The sequence below is a fragment of the Cervus canadensis genome, chromosome 4, assembly GCF_019320065.1.
Source record: "Cervus canadensis isolate Bull #8, Minnesota chromosome 4, ASM1932006v1, whole genome shotgun sequence".
NCBI lineage: Eukaryota > Metazoa > Chordata > Mammalia > Artiodactyla > Cervidae > Cervus > Cervus canadensis.
Window position 1 is genome coordinate 57,979,890 of NC_057389.1, and position 16,404 is coordinate 57,996,293.

Here is a 16,404-nt window from a genome sequence, read left to right on the forward strand (position 1 = left end):
TTTCTGGACTTACATTTAGGTCTTCAATCCATTTTGAGTTTATCTTTGTGTATGGTGTTAGTAAGTGTTCTAATTTCATTTTGTTACATGTAGCTGTCCAGTTTTCCCAGAACCACTTATTGAAGAGACTTTCTTGGCCCCATTGTATATTCTTGCCTCCTTTGTCAAAAATAAGGTACCCATAGGTGCATGGTTTATTTCTTGGATTTCTATCTTGTTCCATTGGCCTATAGTTCTGTTTTTGTGCCAATACCATTCTGTCTTGATGACTGTAGCTTTGTAGTATAATCTGAAATCAGGAAGTTGATTCCTCCAGCTCCATTCTTCTTTCTCAAGACTGCTTTGGCTATTCAGGGTCTTTGGTGTTTCCATATGAATTGTGAAAATTTTTGTTCTAGTTCTGTGGAAAATGCCATTGGTAATTTGATAGGGATCACATTGAATCTGTAGATTGCATTTGGTAGTATGGTCATTTTCACAATATTGATTCTTCCTACCCAGGAACGTGGAATATCTCTCCATCCATTTATGTCATCTTTGATTTCTTTCATCAGTGTCTTATATTTCTGTACACAGTTCTTTTGTCTCCTTAAGTAGGTTTATTTCTAGATACTTTATTCTGTTTGTTGCAGTGGTGAATGGGATTGATTCCTTGATTTCTCTTTCTGATTTTTCATTGTTAGTATATAGGAATGCAAGTGATTTCTGTGTATTGATTTTGTATCCTGCAACTTTGGTAAATTCACTGATTAGCTCTAGTAATTTTCTGATAGTATCTTTAGGATTTTCTCTGTTTAGTATCATGTCATCTGCAAACAGTGAGAGCTCTACCACCTCACTCAGCCCTGCACATCAGAGGAAAAAAACAAACTCAGCACAAATATCACCCTATACAAAGCTTACACAAATCATTGGACCAAACTTTGGAGGGCAGAAACCAAAAGGAAGAAAGAATTCAACCTTGAAGCCTACAAGGTTTCTTTTCAGGTAATGAAAATGTTCTAAATTTAATTGTGGTGATGTGACTATATTATGAACTGTGCATTAAATAGGTAAGTTGTATGGTATGTGAATATCTCAATTAGGCTGTTACCCAAAACTAACAAAAAACAACTGCAGATTTCCCCACCCTCATGAATACCACCTTCCAGGAAGATGTAGGGCCTTACATAAATAAAAGGTTATTTATCCTCTGAAGATACAGTAGCTCAATCAGCTGTGCTTCCCCAACCCCAGTCAGGCATCATCCAGCCCCTTTTTCTATCACATTTACTAGGATATTGTCTTGTCCAAGAAATACCATGACACACTAGACAGCTGCATGATGGGGCAATAAAGTTACAACAAAGAGGTGGCTGGGGTCAGACTCAGAGCCACCCACAGGTGAGACGTCAAGTCTCTGTGTCTGCTTGAGCCCAGGATAGAGGCCAAGATGAGAGGGGCTGACAACTCGAAGAATGTGATTCTCAGTGGTTATGATGATGACGGTGATGGTGATGGTGATTGGAGTTAGCTATCACTGAGAACTTACAAATCAGGCCTACAGACACATTATTTCTTTTCATTCTCACGACAATTTTATGAGGAAAAGGAAAGTATTACTACCCCCACTTAGCTATGAGGAAGCTAAACTTCAAAGAAGTTAAATAACTGGGCCAAAGGGAGGGAAGTTAGATTCAAGTTGCAGACTGCCAAGCTGACAGGCTGCTGCCCTCTGGTTAGTTTCTGAGGGCCAACACTCTGTTCCACAGCCTGCTTGCTCCTGGGGCCTCTCCTTCACTTACTGGTAGTTGCTTCTTGCCTCCAGACACCCCGGAAGTGCTGGTCTGAGATGGTTTTCATTTCTATTTCCAACCCAGTTACAGCTTCCATGTGTCTTCTACAACTTGGACCTAACTTCCCTTTGTGGTCCTCAGCTTCCTCTTTGGATGCCAGATGGCTATCTAGAAGAGCTTTGAGGTCTTTGCCCATCAGCACAGGTGATGAGGATAATCCCATCCATGCAGCTGTTGAAAGTCCCCATGCCCTGAGGCCCTGGCCACAACCCACAAGGTTCCAAACAATTCTCCAGCAACCTTTCTTCCAGCACTGATGTTGTTATGGATTGAACTGTGTCCCCCAAAAGAGATACTGAAGTCCTAACTCCCTCTACCTGTGAATGTGACCTTATTTGGAGGCAATGTCTTTGTAGTTGCAATTGAGTTAAGATGAGGTGATTAGGGTGGGCCCTAATCCAATGGACAACACTGGTGTCCTTATAAGAAGAGGGAGTGCCATGTGAAGACAGGGACACACAGAGAGTCTGTCATCCTGTGATGATGGAGGCAGAGGCTCAAGTGCTACAGCTGCAAACCAAGGAACACCTGGGGCTGCCAGAAAGTGGAAGAGGCAAGGAAATGTCCTTCTCTAACACCAGCATACTCCAAACAACTAATACGTGTTCAATGTCAGGAAAAGAAACCTTAAAAACATGATGAGCTAAAAGGGAAAAGCATACCAAAAATCACCCATAGTCCTGCTACACGGAGTAATCATTGTTAGCATTTTTCCTGTCATGTAGCCTTCCAGACCTTTTCTCGTGCAACGTGTATTTCTAACAATGCAATTATACTATTTTGTACTCTGCTTTTTTTCCAGTAAGAAGCAATATGCTAAAGATATTTAAGAGTCAACATACAAAATTACATCTTCATATTTAGTGGCTACCTAACATTCTAAGATAAATCACAATTTAATCAGTCCCCTATTGTTGGACATTTAGTTTTTAGTTTTTCTCTGGTATAAACAACACTTGCACAAACATCTGAAAATGGGCATCTTTGTGCCTTTGTCTGATTATTTCTTTTTTTAAAAAAAATTATTAATTTTTGGCTGTGCTGGATCTTCATTGCCACTCAGGCTTTTCTCTAGTTGTGGCACACGGGCCCAATTGTTCCATGGCATGTGAGATCTTCTCGACCCAGGGATCGAACCCATGTCTCTTGCATTAGCAGGCAGATTCTTTTCCACTGAGCCACCAGGGAAGCCCTGATTATTTCTTAATGAAGGATTCCCAGAAGTGAATTGCTAGGTCTATGATTCTGTGTCTTTTAAGGCTTCTGATGCATGGTACCAATCTGGCCTATAAACAGAGAATCTTCCTCTAGGAGAAGGGGGCAGAGATGAAGAACAGGTTCAGCAGAAATGATGACCGTTGTGGAGCAGTGGAACTGACAGAAATGGTACCACCCAGGGGAGGTGGTGCTAACTGCTGGGCAGGATCAGTATCAGTATCAGTTCAGTTGCTCAGTCGTGTCTGACTCTTTGCGACCCCATGAACCGCAGCATGCCAGGCCTCCCTGTCCATCACCAACTCCTGGAGTTTACCCAAACTCATGTCCATTGAGTCGGTGATGCCATCTAACCATCTCATCCTCTATCGTCCCCTTCTCCTCCTGCCTTCAATATTTCCCAACATCTGGGAAGGCAGGGCAGGATAGTAAAGGCCAAAGGTTGCTTGGCACAGGGGGACTTTGGGACAACTGTGGATTTGCCCACTCTGGAAGGACTCTGCTCAGACGTTTTCTTTGACAACCTTGACTTTCTTTGGTTTTGAAGCACCGGAGCCTTTGTCCACCACAGAGGGCCCCCTGTGAGCTTTTGTGAGCTTTTGTAGGGGAGAGAAAGTGCAGGGAATTCTCTCCATTCTTGGAAAATTATTTTTAAAAATGAGAGTTTTCTGGGAGCCTCCTTGCTCCCAAGAGGCCAGTGGCATCTATGGACGTGGTGTGTCTTCTTGTGTCTGGTTGGGATGTGGGGAAGGGTCCAGGCAAGTACCCTCTGGCCTGGGCATATATGGACCGCTTCTGCTCTGTGGCTTCTGTCCCAATCCCACTCCTGAGCCTGCCACCTTCTCGAATCTGATCAGCTTACTGGTATGCCAGAAAATGGCTAGAAACACTCTCCACCCTCTGGCAAAGTGCAAGCATGAAATTTGATCCTGGTCCTTCCACCCCTTTCTGGGGAATCAAGGCACAGAACGAGCTGGGTTTTGAAGTCACCCACCTGATTCATGTCCCCACTCCCTCCTTTACTAGCAGGGGGACAGTGGCAAGTTAATTCACCTCACTGAAGCTCAGATTGTCCATGAGAATAGCATTATACCTTCCTGATAGGGTGGCTGAGTGGACTAAGTGAAACAATATATGTAACCCTTGGCATAATGTCTGGAGCACAGTAAGCACTTAATTATTATTATTATTATTATCATTATTACTATCATTATCCACGGACTGCCTTTTTGGCTGGAAGCACCAGGTTCTCTCTGGGAAGTCACAGGTGTTGCTATAATACTTCCTATGGAGAGCCGAAACCCCACACTTCAGGAGCCCTTTGGCTCTCACTCAGTTTTTTACTAGAAGGCTATTGTTACAGGAAATAACTCTTCATTTTCCCCGCCTCTAGTCTGATGTCAGAGTCTTCAGAAAAAGAGGATCTGCATCTGCAAGTCAGAATAAAACCACCAGGCAGGGCAGCATGGTGCAGTGTGTATGCTTGGCTGGGCGTGTGAGTCTCGCGAGGGTGTTGGTAGAGTGTGTTTGACTGGAGAGGGGGGTGCTTGAGGGACAGTTAGTGTTCAGGGTTGTGGCTGTGAGGAGTGTGAGAGGGTTTCTGAACACCCTTGGTTTGAGGGGTGGATGATGGAACGGGGGCCTTCTCAAGCTTTCTCCCCCACCCCAAGGCAGGCGTGGCTGACCAGGATGCCGTGGGAGGGAGGAAATAACCTCCTCTGCGAGCACAGTGAGGCTGTGGTCTGGTGAGATGCCAGCATTGGAGTGCTGTGGAGGAAGCTTCAGTTGTTTTTAACCTTTCATTTTTCAGGCTCTACCCTGAGAGGCCACCCTTGGTTGCTGGGAGCCCTGGTGCTGGGCCTTCTCTCCCTGTCGACTTCCAGAAACAACCTGCAGTCTGAGAGGTAGAAGATCAGAAGCCGGCCAGCCAGAGCTCTAAGACTGAGGACCCTGCAGAGGCAGCAGAGGTGGGTGCCTCCACCCTCTGAACTGTGGTTTACAGCTTTGCTGCCTAAGGTCCTCCCTGGGGTGGACTGTGGGGAAAGGGAAGCCTTGGTCCTCTGATGAGTGGTACCTCACAGAATACTTTCAGGTCTGGGTCTGGGGTAATAGCTGTCTTCTTTCTTCACCACATCTGTGGTCTCACTGGGGTTGGGTGAGGTGTGTATGTGTTGTTGTTCATTTACTAAGTCATGTCCGACTCTTTGCATCCCCATGGACTACGGCACACCGGGCTTCCTTGTCCTTCACTATCTGCCAGAGTTTGCTTCAACTCATATGTGCATGCATTTCTTTCTCCACCTACTCTGTTAGCAACAAATCTTTTTTGGGTTGGAGCTCTGGGATGCTGTATGCCCAACCTGTTCCCTAGAGGTGTCTCCAGGAGCATCTTCTGGGTATGGCTGGGCACCAGGGAACTGGAGAGCTGGGGGACGTGCCCACTCAGGGCCTCAGTCCTGGAACTGTAGGAGAGTGAGGGGAGCACAACCATGGATTTCTTGGTACCCACAGATGCCTCACTCCAGCCTGCATCCATCCATCCCACAGCCCAGGGGTCACAGGACCCAAAAGGCAGCCTTGGTCCTGCTAAGTGCCTGTCTGGTGGCCCTTTGGGGCCTGGGGGAGCCACCAGACCACACTCTCAAGTGGTTGGTGCTCCACCTGGCCTCCCAGGAGATGGGACTGCTAATCAAGGGGATCTGCAGTCTGGCCGAGGAGCTGCACCACGTCCACTCCAGGTGACTCCCTGAAGTACCTCCTGCCCCTCTCTGGCCGAGCTGGGCTGGGGTCTGGAACTTGTGTGTCACCTGCAGGTACCACGGCAGCTATTGGAGGGCTGTGCGGGCCTGCCTGTGCTCCTCCATGCGCTGCGGGGCCCTGCTGCTGCTGTCCTGCTATTTCTACTGCTCCCTCCCAAACATGGCTGGCCTGCCCTTCACTTGGATGCTTGCTCTCCTGGGCCTCTCACAGGCACTTAACATCCTCCTGGGCCTCCAGGTATCACACACAGGGAGGTGGAGGGTCTGGTCGGGTGGAGGTGTGGCTATTGTGACCTGCGCTGAGCTCAGTACTGGGAGTGGGATCAGTTTAGAAGCTGATCCTTGGACTAGAGCCTAAAATGGTCTGGGTTCAGCAATGGCAGAGAAGGGAGCCAGTTGGCAGGAGGTTGGGAAATTTTATTGGGGGAGGAGCGCTCTCGTTATCCTTCATAGAGGCCCTCTAGCCCCACCCTGCTGTCCACAGGGCCTGGCCCCAGCAGAGGTCTCTGCAATCTGTGAAAAAAGGAACTTCAACGTGGCTCATGGGCTGGCCTGGTCATATTATATTGGATACCTGCGGCTGATCCTGCCAGGTGGGCCGTCCTCTATGCCCCCATTTCTAGATCTGTAAGACACGCAACCTTGTTTCCAGAAGTCACTATACTTTTCAAAGCATTTTCTTTTTTTTTTCCCCAAGAGTTCTCAATTGCTATTTATTTTTCCAAAGCTTATTTATTTATTGCTGTTGGGAGTACAATTGCTTTACAGTGTTGTGTTAGTGTTTGCTGTATGATGAAGTGAATCAGCTATGTGTACACATATATCCCGTCCCTCTTGGACCTCCCTCCCACGCCACCCTCATTCTACCTGTCGAGGTCATCACAGAACACAGAGTTGAGCTTCCTTCAAAGCATTTTCAGTCTAACAAACCATATTATTCCAAAAGTGATCTTATAGGCTTGAAGGCTGTTACTATTATGCCTGGTTTGCAGGAAGAAATTTGGGGCTTAGATCCATTAAATGACTTGTCCCAAGTCACCCATGAATTTTTTCAATAAATATTTGCTACAAGCTGTATGCCCTTCATTTACAGTTTCTCTTTTAACTCACATCCCTTGGAGAAGGGAAAGGCCACCCACTCCAGTATTCTGGCCTAGAGAATTCCATGGACTCTATAGTCCATGGGGTCGCAAAGAATAGGATACGACTGAGCGACCTTCACTTTCACTTCTGTGAGGACAGGATAATCATCACCCCTGTTTTAGAGTTAAGAACATCACTATTCTGAGAGATAAAGTGACTTGTCCAAAGTCACACACCTTAGCTATAGGAGGAAGCAGAGTTCGAACACAGGCCTGTCCAGAGCCTGGACCCTTGACTACCCCACTGGAAACTTACAAATCGCATCTCATTCTTCTGACTTGCTGGCCAGGACTGTGGTTCTCCTCCATCTCATGGCTGCCTTTGCTAGACAGTAGGGCTTCGGCTAGAGGCCTGGCTCAGTGCACCTGGAGTTGCTGGGTATGGCAACTACCAGGGCTCTGCCTGCCTCTCAGAGCCCTGAAAGCTGTAGTGGGAAGGAATGAGGCTAACAGAAATCTGGACAAAGGTCAAATGAGGGGGAGAAAGGGGTGGTGGGAGTAGGTGAAGCATTATTGCCTAATGCTCTGCCTCTCCTGGCCCCCCAGGCAATGCCTGTGGGCTGGCCCCCCAGGGCTCTTGCACCCACACAGTGAGGGCAACAATGGCCTGCATCTCTGTCCTGAGTTGGTTGGGAGACAGAGTTGGTGGAAATGACTTCTTGGACCTCTCCACCCTAGGGTTCCGGGCCCGGATCCAAATTTACAATCAGTTCCACAACAACACGCTACAGGGCGCAGGAAGCCACCGGCTGCACATCCTCTTCCCGTTGGACTGTGGGGTGCCTGACGACCTGAGCGTGGCTGACCCCAACATTCGCTTCCTACACGAGCTGCCCCAGCAGAGTGCTGACCGTGCCGGCATCAAGGGCCGGGTTTACACCAACAGCATCTATGAGCTTCTGGAAAATGGGCAGCGGGTGCGTGTGCAGGAAAGCAGGTGGCACTGGGAAGGGGTCAGGCCTAGAGACTCAGAACTCCGAGCCCTGGCCAAGCCGTGATAAAAATTCACTGCCCTTCTCTGTGCCTCAGTTTCTCTGATCGGTCCCAGGGCTGGGCAAAATTAGGTTCTGAGTGATAATGATTAAGTAACATTTATTTATTTATGACTGTATTGTGAGGCTTGCGAGATATTAGTTCTCTGACCAAGGATTGAACCCTGGCATGGAGTCCTCACCATGGGCCACCATGAAATTCCTAGTAACATTTATTGAGCACTTATTGCAAGCCAGATGCTCTTCCAGGTGCTTTGTCTGACCACCTCATTGAATCCTCACCACCACTCTGTGGTGTAGGGACTGTTATGACCCCTGTTTTGTAGAAGAGGACACTGAGACTCAGAGAACCAGGGCAGAAGTGGACAATTTCACCCTGAGTGTACCATGCTCTGGAACATAAAGCTGCCCAGATGAAGGTCGAGAGACTGTCTGAAGGATTTCATGTAGGCTGTGGGGAATCCAAGCAGAGTTGAACCCAGAGTCCAGTCCCCGGACTTGAATTCCAGCTGGAGTAGTTGATAGCCTAGATGAAGGATCTGGGAAGGGTAAATTTAATGCAGTCCCTGGCCGTGATTTTAGGAGTGGGGTTCACAGGCAAAGGTCATCAACCCCATCAGGTGGCCACCTCCCAGACTCCACCCCTACAGATTGAGCAGTGGGGTCCAGAGTCTGCCTGCCTGGCCCCTGGCTGAGTCTGGTCTTCCTTTTACCTCCTCCAGGCAGGCGTCTGTGTCCTGGAATATGCCACCCCCTTGCAGACCCTGTTTGCCATGTCACAGGATGGCCGAGCTGGCTTTAGCCGGGAGGATCGGCTGGAACAGGCCAAACTCTTCTGCCGGACACTTGAAGACATCCTGGCAAATGCCCCTGAGTCTCAGAACAACTGCCGCCTCATTGTCTATGAGGGTAAGGGGGTGACAAGCTGAAGGACAGAAAGGGTTGGGGACCTCAAGGGCCTCCCAGGTGCTCGGCAGGAAATAGGACAGTCCTCAGCCTTCCTGAGTGGTCAGGGCATTCAAGACCTGCCTCTTTCTCCCCTGGAGAAGGTCCTATCTCCCCACCATGGGACACCCGATGGCTTTCTGAGGTCTTTGGCTATGGGTCCTGGGTGGAGCATGAAGGGGTGGCTCCAGCGGCCTCTTACCAGAGGCCTCTAGAGTACCAGAGAAAGCAGATAGCCCCCGGCCACCAGCCAAGACACCAGGACTGCAGCCTCAGCAGTGTCACTCCCTTACTCTGTGACCTTAGGCAGGTCTCTGTCCCTTTCATCTCTAATGTATCATCTCTAAAAGCAGGAGGGTAGAATCCTCTTGTCTCTAAAACCACTGCTAGCTCTAGGATTTCGTGAAACTCTAGTCCCAGTGGCTAGGGGTGGGGAGGAGGTGGGAGAGGGAGGGTTGGAGGAGCCCCCCAGCAAGTCCTCTGGGTGTGCTGGAGTGGGAATGTGTGAGGCCTTCACCACCCCCTACACATTGCCCTCCTCATTCCAGAACCTGCAGAGGGAAGCAGCTTCTCCTTGTCACAGGAAATTCTCCAGCACCTTCGGCAGGAGGAAAGGGAGGTTACCATGGGCAGCATGGAAACCTCAGTGATGCCCGGTTCCTCTGTCCTGTCCCAAGAGCCTGAGCTCCTCATCAGTGGCATGGAAAAGCCTCTCCCGCTCCGCTCGGATGTCTTCTGAGGCCCCAGTCACCTCTCCTGAGCCCCCAGCCAACCCTGAGACTCTGAGAGGATGTCTTTCTTCAGCAGCTGGAGGCCTAGCAGAACCATTTCCTCCCTCTCAGAGAAGGTCCTTGGACTTGACATTTCAAGATGAATCCTGTAACCTTGGGCAAGTTGTTTCACCTCTCTGAGCCTCAGTGTCCTCATCTATGAAATGGGATTATAATCATTGCCCTATCTACCTCACAGGGTAGTTATGAGTAGTATGGTTGTATGGTTTTTCTGCAAACTCTAAATGCCAGGTCAGGGGCTTCCCTGGTGGCCCAGTGGTTAAGAATCCGTCTGCCAATGTCGGGGATGTGAGTTCGATCCCTGGTGTGGAAAGATTCCACATGCCTCAGAGCAGCTAAGCCTGTACTCCACAACTACTGAGCCCGTGCTCCAGAGCCCATGAGCCACAACTATTGAGCACATGTGCCACAACTATTGAGGGCCATGCCTAGAGCCTGTGCTCTGCAATAAGAGAAGCCACCGCAATGAGAAGCCCATGCGCTGCAGCTAAGAATAGCCCCTGTTCACTGCAACCAGACAAAGCCCACATGCAGCAACAAAGACCCAGCACAACCAAAATAATAATAAATAAATGAAAAAAATCCTTAAAAAATAAATGTAAACTTATTATAAGGTAATATTTACTTATTATAAATAAGGTAAACTTAAGGGATCTTCCAGGTGTCCTCCATTGGATGCTCAGACCTACCCTCCACCTCTCCTCTGTCCTAGGATGGCATCAACAGGCACCCTTGCCCTCTGACTTCTGGTCACATTCAGGTGATGGGAAGCCACAGTGAGAGAAGGGAGAGGAGGGGGGTGAGGCTGGGATATTTATTCCCCCACGTCCCTCCCAGGAGTTTCAAGGTCACTGTGGGCTCTCTTCATCTCTAGACCTATAGTACCCTTTCAGTAACCATGTCTATCTCCAGGTTTCATTAACTTCCTCCTCCCCATCCCTCTTCAGGCCTGACCATGGTACTGGCATCTCACTGATGCTCACCTGGAATGCTCCCTTTCACTTGTAGTTTCCTTATACCTGCCCTTTCTAAATAGTCCCCTTTAATTTTTATTAAAAATTTTTAAATTACAGATTAAAAAAAAAATGTTTTGGCCGCATCACATGGCATGTGGGATTTTAGTTCACTAACCCAGGATTGAACCTGAGCACCATGCAGTGGAAGAACAGAGTCTTAACCACTGAACTAACAGGGAAGTCCTTAAGTAGTCCCCTCTTTAAACACTCTTCAGGTTATTTATTTGAGTATGCCATCTTTTTCTGGCCAGACTCTGATACAGGCAGTTGCCCTTTAGTATCAACAATGTCCGAATCTGCTTGCACACAGTTCCTCACACGCCTCCTCATACTAGTTCAGGGCCGTGGGGTAGTGGCCATCATTACAATGTAGGCTGAGGGCATAGAGCTGGGAAGCAACCCACTTCGCCTGCCCGTTCAATGCCCTGTCTCCAGTGGGTGGCTTGGGGGACAGAGAGGAGCCTGAGCCAGCACAGAGATGCCGTAAGGAGTAAACACAGCTGTGTCCTGGGCAAAGGGACTACTCAAAGAAGCAGGGGCCACTGAATAAATGTCCCCGGATGAGACTGCCCTGAACAAGGGGGAGGAGAGTTTGTGTGAGGTGATGGGATATACTCTGGAGACCTTGGACAACACAGCTGGCTGCTCACCTGCCACACTTCATGCCATCATTGTTAGAACTGATCCACTGCGGCAACCACTGTGGGGGCAAAGTTGCCCCCATCTGGGAGACCAGACAGCCTATTTCTGCCAGTTCCATCCATTCCACCCAAGACTTATTCCCTCTCTCCCATCTTTGTTTTTATCACAAATGCTCAGTATGAATTTCTGAGTATAGCATTACTATGGAGAAAAACTCCACACAGACACACATTTGTCAGAAGCAACCCACTGCCCCCAAGGATGACAGAGCCAAGGGAGTGAAGGGGAAACAGTCCCCTCCCCTCCCCCATTGTACTAGCCATTCTGCCCCTGAGGATCCCCCAACATCACATCAGTCACTCCAACACCTAAAAATCAGCCCAACAAGATCTTTACCTACCCATCCAGCCCCCAACATGGTTCTCAGACTGTGAAGCCTGCCAGTCCCAGGTTCAAGTCCTGACTCTACCACTTAGTACCTGGATTGTGCTGGAGTCTTGATATCCCCAAGTGTAAATGGAGATAACAATGGCTCCTCCTCCTCCTCAGGCTGTATGAGGAGTAAACATTATAATATCTGTAGGTCCACAGATGAGCCTGGAGCCCAGCACACAATGGGCCCACAAGAAGGAGCAACTATTAACATTATAGCTGCCTCTTACCAATTCCAGTGGAGGCCAGTCCTCTGCACACATTAGTCTCTATTCCTCTTCATCTGTTATTTCTCAGTCCTTGATTGTGCTGGGGTATCTCCGAGGGCAGTCCCCAAGGTTGACTTGTTGCACTCAGGTGTTCCCCAGAGTAAAGCACCCAGAAGTCCCTCCACAAATGTCTGTCTGCATGTTCTTGACTGCACAAGTCAGGTGAAGTTCAAGGGTGTCCAAGGAGCCACGGAGAGGCTCAGCTCTGCCTTCCCTGCCTCCTGCATCTTCCCAACCTCCATGTCCCTCCCTCTGTAGGAACCTCCACTCCTTCCTTTCCCCAGACAACCTCCTCAGAGCTCCTTTTCATTGCCAGCTGGAAGGTTCTGGATCTGGGAAATGTCCTGCGGTAAATTCTAGGCTGATTCCAACAGGCCAATGCACACAGAAAGTGGGAGGTAATGAAAGACCCCCAATATCCCCTACTCCATCCTGGGAAAGTAAGATAGAGTCTTGCCCCAAGATGGTGGAGGTGATTCAAAAACAATTTGGGAATCTATAAGTGGGCTTCCTAGGTGGCATCAGCAGTAAAGAATCTGCCTGCCAATGCAGGAGACGTAATAGGTGCAGGTTCGATCTCTGGGTCAGGAAGATATCCTAGAGGAGGGCTTGGCAACCCACTCTAGTATTCTTGCCTGGACAATCCCAGGGACAGAGGAGCCTGGAGGGCTATAGTCCATTGGGTTGCAAAGAGTTGAACATGACTGAAGCGACTTAGCACGCACACATGCAAGCAGTGCTTAGGGCTTTTAGGGCCTTTGGAAGTTGGCAAGGCCGGGGACCTGACAGCCAAAGGGATGTCGCTCAGTTAGTGAAGGGCAGTAGGCCTGCCTTCCTTTCCTGAGTCCCAGAGAAGGCAGACCCCTAGGTTCTTTGACTTGGCTCTCTCTGGTTGACCTCACAGGACCTGGGGGCCATGGGGACAGGGCCTCCACCAGGAACCTCTGACATCCTTATACAAGGGTGGAGTGGATGGTGGAATCTTCCCATCTGAACTCACTTTGACACCAAAAGGGGAGATAAGGAGTAGAGGAGGGAGTAGGAACTCAGAGGAGGAGGTTCAGGGGTCTGGTGCTTCCTGAAGAGGAGAGGGTAGGTTTGTTAGGGTGGCTTTGGGCACTGGGAACACTCCCAGCAGCGTGTTTCTGAGCAGGGCTCTCAAGTTTCTTCTATTATTTTGGTCCTCACAGGGCTTCTTCTACAAATACTCTGTTGAGAGGGCAGCTCCAGTGAGTCCAGGCGTGCCCTTCTGAAGCTCCGAGGTCCAGGCCCCAGTTTGCTTTTGCCCTACTTCTCTGTCCGGGCTTCCCAGGTGGCTCAGTGTGTAAAGAACCCCCCTGCAATCCAGGAGACACAGGCAGACTCGAGTTCATTCCCCAGGTTGGGAAGATCCCCTGGTGGAGGGCACGGCAACCCACTCCAGTATTCTTGCCTGGAGAATCCCATGGACAAACGAGCCTAGTGGGTGATAATCCATAGGGTTGCAAAGAGTCAGACACAACTGAAGCAACTTAGCATGCACTACTCTGTCCAGTTTCTTGTTCTGATACAGCTGAGGCCAACTTTCCAGTCTCCCTCCTATAGAAACGTGACTTCATCGATGCTGAACCTGGACCCATCTGGCACAGGGTAGGAGTGAGGGCCGGGAGGTTCCTGATGGGCGTCTTCGTGACTGTCCTGATGGTCCAGCATGCGCCAGCGGATGAGGTGGATGCCGCCCTCCGGCTTTGGGGATGGTGGCTCTGTGGCGAGAGTGGCATGGCCTTTGTGCAGCTTTGGCCCAAAGTGGACCACCACCACGATACAGACTGCCAGCAAGACAAAGACAGCAACGATGATGGTGAGCAGAGGCAGCCCGACCCCTGGACGAGATTCCCAGGCCCCGCCCAGCAACTCTGGAAGCTGCTTCTGGGGCTCCTGCCCTGCTGAGCCATTGACAGTTGGAGAAAGCCACGGATGGTGGTCAGCCTGGGAGGGAAGCGGTAGAGGGAGAGGGTGACATGGGCATGTACACACAGAGAAAGACCAAGATAGAGACAGACACCTAAAGGGAACTGAGAGAGAGACAAACAGACAGAGACAGAGAGACAGTAAAGACATGGAGAAATAGAAAGAGATGGCAGAGACATAAAAACATAGAGATAAACACATAGCAATAGACGGAATGAAAGAAAGAGACAAGGGGGATACAGAGAAAACGAGAAAGATACAAGCAGAGAGAGAGAGAGAGAAAGAAGTGAAGGTAAATACAGAGAGACAGAAACAGAGGGGACAAAACAGATCAGGACACAAAGTCATTCAGAAAGGGACAAAGAGAGGGGCTTTATTACAGCCTAGCATATAAAGTTTATCCTTCCTTCCCCCACCAAGTCCTCTCCCACTGATCTCTCTTCCCAGGTCTCCAGCAAAATTCCTAAATATGTCTAACGTCTTGGGTCAGGAGTCCTAGCACATTTTGGACTGCTCTCCCATGTCTTGGCCAAGGGTCAGTGAGCAACTGTTCCTTACAGTCCAAAAGGGAGTCATTGTGTCCAGCTTCTTAGGTTCCCACTGCTCCCCACCCACATGGTAGGAAGAGGGCTGGTACTCCAGGGGAGGGAGAGAGGAAGAAGAGGCATGAACCCCAGAGGCTTGGGGGAGGTAAGAGCTATACTTCATCCCACAATATTCACCTCTGTATCAGGTTGTAAGGGGCACTATAGAGTAGAGAATGCTCACCGGGGATTCCTGGTTCTGTCCAAGATGGACTAAGGAGACCCCCTGCCATCCTCTATCTCTTTCAAGGTCCCAGCATTCTTCTGCCTAAAGCTGGGGGTCATGATCCCTACCTCTATCTCTACCCTGCTAAGTATTGGGTGGTGATGGGGTTTACTATCAAGGTAGCAAATCTCCAAATCATAGGCCCCAGAGCTGGCAAGGTTATCAGGCTCAAGAAGCTCTCCCCCTGGTCTTCCCTTCCCCAGCTGGACCATGAGGAGCAGCCCTTGTGGTGGAGACCCTCCCTTAACTCTAAGCCTCAGCCTGGGCATCCCCATGGGTAGGCAACTGGGGTCCAGGGAGGGCTGGCCAGGACAAACCCACTCCCTTTAGTTCCTGAGTCACAGTGTCCACCCCACCCATCCCCAGCACCTGTCCTTTGGCATCTTTAAAGCTTAATACCTACTTCCCCTCCCCTGCTTGAAAGTTTTGCGCTCTCTAGGGCCCAGGCCACAGAGCTCCCAGGGTAGGGGGTGGGGAAGCAGTTCCGGATGTACAAGGGGAAAGGGAAGCATAGGCTGGTGCAAGACTTGGGGCCCTTGATTGGGGGAGTCTCACCAGCCTGGCAGAAGGGGGTGAGCTGAGAATCTACCTGATGCATTGTCCGGCTGTGCAAGGCTCTCTTGGGACTGGCGGCCAGCTGGGCAAAGGAGAGCCTGTTGCCTCAGCTGGGTCCCTACCCGGAGCTGCCACGTCTATGGGGCTTACAGGGTACACACCCTCTACGCACACACCCTCACCGCTCTCTCCCGCGCTTTCACTTCCTTGAACATCTGGACTACCCTGGGCCCAGCCCTCAACTCTAACAGTGCTTTGATCTTACTCCTAGGCACCTCCTTTCACGTCCCCTGCCACCTTCAGGAGCTCGAATCTGCCTGCTCATCCCTCCTCCACCTCCCTCCTCCACCGGATCCCAAACACTTGCCCTAACCCCGCCCCCGCCCCCCACCTTGCTGGCTTTACATCTCAACTGATTCCCTAAAGTCATTATCCTTTGATTTTTTTTTTTTAAAGCAATTTCTCAAGCACACTGAAAAGTGCAGACTATGATATACTAAGTCTCTCTGGTCCAGCCACCAGTTCTGTTCATCTCAATAGTCTGTCACATTTATTTCAAAGAATTTTAAGAACTAAAACATTACAAATAGAAGCTTCACTCCCTACCTTTCCCCTCCTTCTCACCCTAGGGATAATCATCTTATTGAATTTGATATTTATCGGTCCCATGCAAGGCATTCTCCTCTCTTTGTGCTTTTTCTTCATTGGTTTTTACAAGTATGAATTCTGTTATGTCTGTTTGCATTTGTCTATAACTTCGTTTGTGAATGTGTGTGCCTTAATGCTTCTGAGTTACAAAAAGTGCCGACTAATCTCGCCTCTCTCTGGAAACAGTTTATAAAGGATAACTTTTGGTTCCCAATTAACTCCATAGGACCAGCCATCCCTCACTGTTCCTCACTCATGTTCCTCACTGTGCAGCCACCACCCTTTATTCTAGTCTGGAGACCAGGAGACCGCCTAGGAACTCCTCTCACCCTGTGATCTGATCCCAGAAGGTAAGCCTCCTGATTCCTTGTTTCTCAGCCCAGCTGCTACACATGCTGATGTT

At 49.5% G+C, this 16,404-nt stretch overlaps 2 protein-coding genes across 4 annotated transcripts; one reads left to right on the top strand and one right to left on the bottom strand.

The window, feature by feature from the left end:
* The first annotated feature begins 4,451 nt into the window (after positions 1–4,451).
* STING1 (stimulator of interferon response cGAMP interactor 1) lies at positions 4,452–10,297 on the top strand. Of its 3 annotated transcripts, XM_043465341.1 has the most exons (8): positions 4,452–4,545; positions 4,861–5,017; positions 5,562–5,788; positions 5,864–6,047; positions 6,294–6,402; positions 7,630–7,868; positions 8,666–8,852; positions 9,437–10,297. In XM_043465341.1, the coding sequence occupies exons 3-8, from the start codon at positions 5,562–5,564 to the stop codon at positions 9,625–9,627; spliced, it is 1,137 nt and encodes a 378-aa protein (XP_043321276.1). In that variant the 5' UTR covers positions 4,452–4,545; positions 4,861–5,017; the 3' UTR covers positions 9,628–10,297. The 3 variants fall into 3 exon arrangements, with proteins under 3 accessions (XP_043321276.1, XP_043321275.1, XP_043321277.1); XM_043465340.1 differs by lacking the exon at positions 4,452–4,545 and having other exon boundaries at positions 4,560–5,017; XM_043465342.1 differs by lacking the exon at positions 4,452–4,545 and having other exon boundaries at positions 4,563–5,017; positions 5,598–5,788.
* Positions 10,298–13,519: 3,222 nt separating this feature from the next.
* SMIM33 (small integral membrane protein 33) lies at positions 13,520–15,650 on the bottom strand. The gene is made up of 2 exons (XM_043465353.1): positions 15,388–15,650; positions 13,520–14,006 (listed from the first exon to the last, which is right to left on the bottom strand). Exons 1-2 carry the CDS (start codon positions 15,394–15,396, stop codon positions 13,617–13,619), a joined length of 399 nt encoding a protein of 132 aa, XP_043321288.1. The 5' UTR covers positions 15,397–15,650; the 3' UTR covers positions 13,520–13,616.
* Positions 15,651–16,404: the final 754 nt, after the last annotated feature.